At 42.7% G+C, this 6,504-nt stretch overlaps 1 protein-coding gene across 1 annotated transcript; it reads right to left on the bottom strand.

The window, feature by feature from the left end:
- Nucleotides 1-1,191: 1,191 nt before the first annotated feature.
- On the bottom strand, nt 1,192-5,500 carry LOC103717958 (phospho-2-dehydro-3-deoxyheptonate aldolase 2, chloroplastic-like). The gene is made up of 5 exons (XM_008806542.4): nt 4,924-5,500; nt 4,553-4,830; nt 3,092-3,368; nt 2,745-2,990; nt 1,192-1,818 (listed from the first exon to the last, which is right to left on the bottom strand). Exons 1-5 carry the CDS (start codon nt 5,446-5,448, stop codon nt 1,537-1,539), a joined length of 1,608 nt encoding a protein of 535 aa, XP_008804764.2. The 5' UTR covers nt 5,449-5,500; the 3' UTR covers nt 1,192-1,536.
- Between the last annotated feature and the right edge of the window lie 1,004 nt (nt 5,501-6,504).

Genomic DNA, 6,504 nt, shown 5'->3' with positions numbered 1-6,504 from the left:
TAAAACTTGTCATTCTTTGCACGCCAATTCACCGAGGCAAACATCTCATGCTTCTCGACACCATGGAGGAGGAGGAGGATACGATGCTCAAGATTGAAGGTTTACAGGCACGAGAAGGGAAGGGATGAACCCAGTCTTCCCGGCAGAAAGAAAGTGCGTGTGATCTGCGCCGACACGTATCGTTACGGTGCCCGGGTCGCATCTAAACATCGCCCGGAAGGGGCTTGACGAGGATCAGAACAGACGAACATTTGTTATCTTGTGGACCGAGAGTTAACTGGGTCGCCTTGTGAACATTTGTTTATGTATGATATGTATGTGCGCGTATGCTTGCAAGGCTTCTGTAAGGATGTTGCACCATGTGATGACGCAATTGAGGCTGGTAGTGATTGGTGAGTGAATGATGTAGAGACCATGCCTAAAATTCTGGACCACAAAGAGAGATTTCCACCGCATTGTCAGATGACGATGAAATAGAGTAGAGAATGTAGCTATAAACCAGCTTATCACATATTTGCCAAATGTATCTCATATGCACATATTTATAAACTTTTACAGCTTAAAATTTAAGAATATATGCTCTTTCACTAACATATTTATTGATTGATGTATTATTTATTAAAAAAATCTAAATAAGTGTTTGTTTGAGGACTATGATTTTGGTGTGACATCTAAAAATCGATGTTCCTCTTTGGATATATTATTCCAAATATATGCGTCTTTTTTCTTTCATTTTTTAGGCAGATTCTATTTTTAAGGCTGCAAATGAATCAGTTTAAATTTATGACCCAATCTGAATTGATCCACAGAAGGTATTCTAAATCTTTTTTTTTTTGTCAAGATAAAAGTGCTCAAACTAATCTCGCTATATTAGAAATGACTCAACCCTATGCGAACAAACTGCTGGGTCAAATATTTTCCATGAACTCAATTTGAGCCAATCACCTGTTGGATTAGATCTGGATCTAATATCAAGTTATGTTAGGTCATAGTTAAGTATACCCTATTCCGATTCCGATCCGGCCCATTTGTAGCTATATCCATTTTCAAGCCATTGTAAAATTGACTTTGAGAATAGCCAGGGTATAAGAAGTGCATTCAAAAACCCTGCACGGCTTCTTTTTAAGACTTGCATTAAGAACCAATATATCAGCAATTCTGATTGACAAAAGAAGAATATGAGTTGCATGATGAACGCATAAAAATGGACAAGGAACGTTAAGGTGGGAGGGAAAGAACACTTTTGTTTAAATCTGTGTGATAAAAATGGCATCACACGTTTTAGCCCCACCAACCACACTACTGCCTTCTGGGAGAACCTCAGCCACACCGACTTCCAACCCAACCACTGGATGTACAGCGGCCATTCTACTGCTTTTATTCTATTATCAAAGACCGAAACCCAGCCCTCTAACGCGCACTCATACGAACATATAACTTTAATACGATACATAAGCTTATATGATTTATAGTCAGAGAAACCATCAACCAATGATACCGAGATAGACATCCCAGATTATACCGAACTTCATGCACTCAGAAAGGCAATGGGGGCAAAGAGCTCAAATTGGTGAAGCGCGGCAACCGGATCCTCTTATTTCTAAGACGCTCTGCAATGATGAAAGCAAGCTCCAATGACTGAGATGCGTTGAGCCTTGGGTCACAGTGGGTGTGGTAGCGTGAGCCCAGGTCGTCAAAGGTCACGGTCCGAGACCCACCAATGCACTCGGTCACGTTTTGCCCTGTCATCTCCAGATGAATGCCTCCAGGATGGCTCCCTTCCTGCTCATGCACATCAAAGAATGCTTGTACCTCCGCCTGTCAAGAAAGGAGCCGACATTATCACCAGCAATAAGGCAACAGATTTTCATTTCCATCTTGTTAAGCAAATTTTGTGAAGGGTGATGCATTTTGTTCTTAACTTTTATGGGCCTATTTTGAGTAATTCAGCAAGATCTGAGCTGAATTTCTTGATGGATTCGTGGACTAAGAAGTTAATTTGAGCATGGCCATATCAACCTAACACCTCCTTAGTCCGAATCCCACGGAAAGAATGAAAGGCTTATGTCTTGAAGACCAACAAGTCCACAGATTAGGATTTAGGCTGGAACTTTGGTGGACCCTTAAAAGATGCGGACTGGGTGAGACAACAAGCTTGACTCCTACAGGATATTCTTGCAGGAATATCCAAACAAACTCTAAAGAATTTCAAGATCGTCTCAATCCTACAACCTCAACTGTAATTGTGGACCCTAAAGATGCAATAGGAACATGCCCCTAAAAGTCCCCACCAACTTTGGTCCATGTGAGATGGAGTCTCAATTATTGTGAGATGATTGATGAAGAATTAGGTCCGACCATAAAGAGATCTTGAGAAATGGGTAGCACATCCAAGAAAGGCTGCACATGCAAGTTGCTAAACAAGAAATGCTAAATTAACATCCCAAAACATTTTTTTTTTCCTGATGGGTCTAGTTGCTATGAGGTGCCACAGAATACAGACACTACCACCTCAAAACCAACTACATGAAAGCTATGCACTTCATGGTTCCCAAATAGCTTTTATTGTTTCAAACTTAAATTTTATTCTACTCCAAGAGATCAAAGTTAGAAATTCATCATCAGTCTAGAAAAAGAGAAAACGTTAATTGAGATCATTATTTAAAAATGAAATGCAGTATATTGGCAAGAGCTTTACATACAATTCTGGATAAAATGACATATGAGATGGAAGCTGGACATACCCGGATGGCATCAAAAGGTCTAGTCTTGAGGCCACAGGGGGCCTTGATGGTGTTGCCATGCATGGGATCGCTGACCCAGGTGACGAGCTGGCCTGCCCCACGGACCGCCCGGATGAGGTGAGGGAGCTTCACCCTCATGTTCTCAGCCCCCATCCTTATAATTATTGTGATCCTCCCCGGCTTGTTGTGGGGGTTTAGTATTTCTATCAGCTTCACCAGCTCCCTCGGGTCCATCTTATCACTTACCTGCATCAATTCACCCATCAAAGCACCTATTTTTTGTCACCAAAACATCGCATGCTAATGGGAATTTTTCTTTGGAGGGAAAGCTGAAACGTTGCAGCTACCTTGATGCCAAGGGGATTGGCAATGCCACGGAGGAACTCAACATGGGCTCCATCGAGCTGGCGGGTGCGCTCGCCGACCCAGAGGAAGTGGGCAGAGCAGTCATAGAAGAGGCCAGAGGTGGAGTCCTCGCGAGTGAGGGCCTGCTCGTAAGGGAGGAGGAGGCACTCATGAGAGGTCCAGAACTCGGTCGTTGTCATGATGGGGTGGTCCACTGTCAGCCCTGCCGCTGACATGAGCCCCAGCGCCTCGTCCACTCGGTGAGCAAGCTCTTGGTACCTGCAACGTCGTTGCCGCCAACACAGCAAAATAATGAGCAAGTCTTAGATTTCGGACTTCGGATAAGAATAATGGTAACTAGAACAGGTCTCAGTCTTGACTCAGTAGTCGACTCTTTTTTGGATGTTGAAGGCAAATATTTCTTACATTCCCGCTACAACATAAATATTGATAAATGGAAACGATTTAAGGTTCTGGATTCTGAAAACCGAAGATAAAACAGAAAGAACAAAGCAAGAAATATTAGAAGAAAATTATAGTAATGTCATGTAGCAAAGAAGTAACAGAGCAAATAGAAGAGTGAAATTCATGTGATGATGGGAATATATTTTATATTTCTAAATGTCACAAATTCCTAACTCCAAACTATGGTAGCCAATTTGGTATTTGTCGATATTGGACTTAACATGCATCCACTAACAATATGTACATTTATTATTGGAAACCAATTTCATGATCAAATAAATGGACCGATGCAACTTCTACAGAGAAAACTTGATTCAAAATTAAGCATATAAGATTATTAATAGTTTATTTGAGAGTTCAAAAGTTCATCTTTTCTCAAGAAATAAAAGTAATAACGAGAAATCTCCGAAAATTTTGATTACTAAATAAGAAAATAAACATTAGTTATGGAAATTGCTTTTTTTTTTTGTGTGGAAATCTCCAGCAATTTCACCCAAAAAAAGTATAAAAACCGTATCTCTTTGCAACAAAAATAAAGAAAACTCCGAACAAATGATCAAAAAGAATTAAAGCCGATGGTTACGTAAGAACCTAGGACCTCAACCAAAATGACTACACGAAAGGTATTATTTGGATTCTACCTAAAATCTATCCAGCAAATAACCGATGTAAAATTAAACACACGTGCACACCGCCATTTAAGCTATCAGATTAAAAGTTCAAATTCATTTAAATCTAATCACAAGCACTACGACCGGCTCATGATTAACCTCAATAGATCTGTGATGTAGTGTCTCCTTGTCCATATAGATAATAGGGATCCATATCATTAAAAAAAATTAATTAAAAGATATTATTTAACTTCCTTTTATCCTTGATCCTGGAAAGCATTTCCACCAAAGAGGAAAATAATATAGTAAAATATTGATACGTGCGAACGCTGCTAAATTTCTGATCGATCGGGATGAGACGATCAGACGAATCTCCCCGCAACTCACCGGTCACCCTGCTCGCTGTGCTCGGTGAAGTCAAGATTCCAGTGCGTTACCCGCTGCATCGCGGCGTAGCCTCCGGTGGCGAAGGCCCGGAGGAGGTTGAGCGTCGCCGCCGCCTGACAGTAGGCCCTGATCATCCTCTCGGGGTCCGGCACCCTCGACTTCTCATCGAACGCGTCGCCGTTGATGTTATCTCCCCTGTAGCTCGGGAGCTTCACCCCGTTCCTCTCCTCGAACGGTTCCGACCTCGGCTTCGCGAACTGGCCCGCCATCCGCCCCATCTGCGCCACCACCGAAACCACAATCAGAACCCCAGATCCGGACCATACGATGGCCGAGAATCCAGATTAGAGGGGTTTTCAAAGGGATCTTACCTTGATGACCGGCATCTGGCCGCCGAACATGAGGACGGCGCCCATCTGGAGGAGGATGCGGAAGGTGTCGCGGATGTTGTTGGCGTTGAACTCCTTGAAGCTCTCGGCGCAGTCGCCTCCTTGGAGGAGGAAGGCCTTGCCGACGGCGGCGTCCGCGAGGCGCTCCTCGAGGTGGCGGGCCTCGCCGGCGAACACGATCGGCGGGAAGCTCTCGATCGTCCGGAGCACCGACTCCAGCTCTTTCTTGTCCGGGTACTCAGGCAGCTGGAGCGCCTTCTTCGACCTCCAGCTGTCCAGAGCCCACTTCCCTGGAGCCGCCGCAGAGGCGGAGGCTGGGAGCTTCTCCGCGACGGCCGGGTTCTTAGCGGGCTCCGCCGTGTGGATGGCGGCGATCGGGCGGGGGGCGGCGCGCCGGGGCTTAGCGGGGAGGAGGGAGGGGAGGTGGGGCTGCTGGACGCCGGCGGCGGCGGAGAGATGGTGGAGAGGGTTGGTGATGCAGAGAGTGGAGCCGCTCGTGAGGGCCATTTTCTGCTCTCTCTTCGTTCCTTTGTTTAGAATTAGAGAGAGGGAGCCTGAGAAGCTCAAGAGGAAGTGACGGGGGAATTTATAGCGGCGGAGTGGAACGACATGAGTGCGGGAGTTGGTGGGGAGGTAGTTGAGGAGGGGTATTTCGGGAATTGGACGAGAAAAAAATTACAGCATACAAATGCAATGGACCAGACTGCATAGAATCTTCCGTTTAAATGAATGGATATACTTGTGGATTAAAATATATGGGCAGCCATTGTTAACCCTTTAACTTATATAACTTATTTTAACTCGTTATAAATCAATCTATGTTATCAATATAGTAAAATGATCAAATTTAGATCTAAATTTTTTAATCTTGATGGAATTTAGATTGATAGATTTTTTTATCTATCCTATATGACCCATAACTTATCCAGCTTGACCCAATTACCATCCCTATTAAAATATCGGTATCTACTAATTATTTTCTAATCTATGATTAACAAATTGGATGTGCGATTGGTGAAGCCGGGAACGGCTTCAAGCTGAGCTAAGGAGATTGTTTTTCCCCCCTTCTTTAGGGCTATTTAGATATTCATGTAGAAATATTCAATAGAAATCAAGTGATCAGTTCTTCCGACCCGTATTCTAAGAATTCATCAAAATTTCAATCTAAATCTCAGATCATGGATCCATTGTGTTGAGAATCATTACTTATCTAACTTATGCTAAGATTCTATTTCTAGTTTTTTTATTAAAATACTTATCTTTTAGTAGTTATGAAGTCTTATCTTTTTAGTGGTGATAGTTATCATTATTCTTTAATAGTGATCAAGCCTTATCTTTTAGTGGATGATAGTTATCCTTATCCTTTAATAGTGATCAAGCCTTATCTTTTAGTAGGTGATAGTTATCCTTTTAGTGGGTAATAGTTATCATTATTTTTTAGTAGTCTTATCTTTTAGTTGGTGTTGAATTTGAGTAGGAATTAAATATCCCACCCATTGATGCTCTATTTAAAAAGATGCTTTATTTAAAATAATCATTAGTGTCTCCTTTAGTGTGGCATGA

The sequence above is a fragment of the Phoenix dactylifera genome, unplaced genomic scaffold, assembly GCF_009389715.1.
Source record: "Phoenix dactylifera cultivar Barhee BC4 unplaced genomic scaffold, palm_55x_up_171113_PBpolish2nd_filt_p 000139F, whole genome shotgun sequence".
Lineage (NCBI taxonomy): Eukaryota > Viridiplantae > Streptophyta > Magnoliopsida > Arecales > Arecaceae > Phoenix > Phoenix dactylifera.
This window is presented reverse-complemented; position numbering and strand designations above follow the sequence as displayed.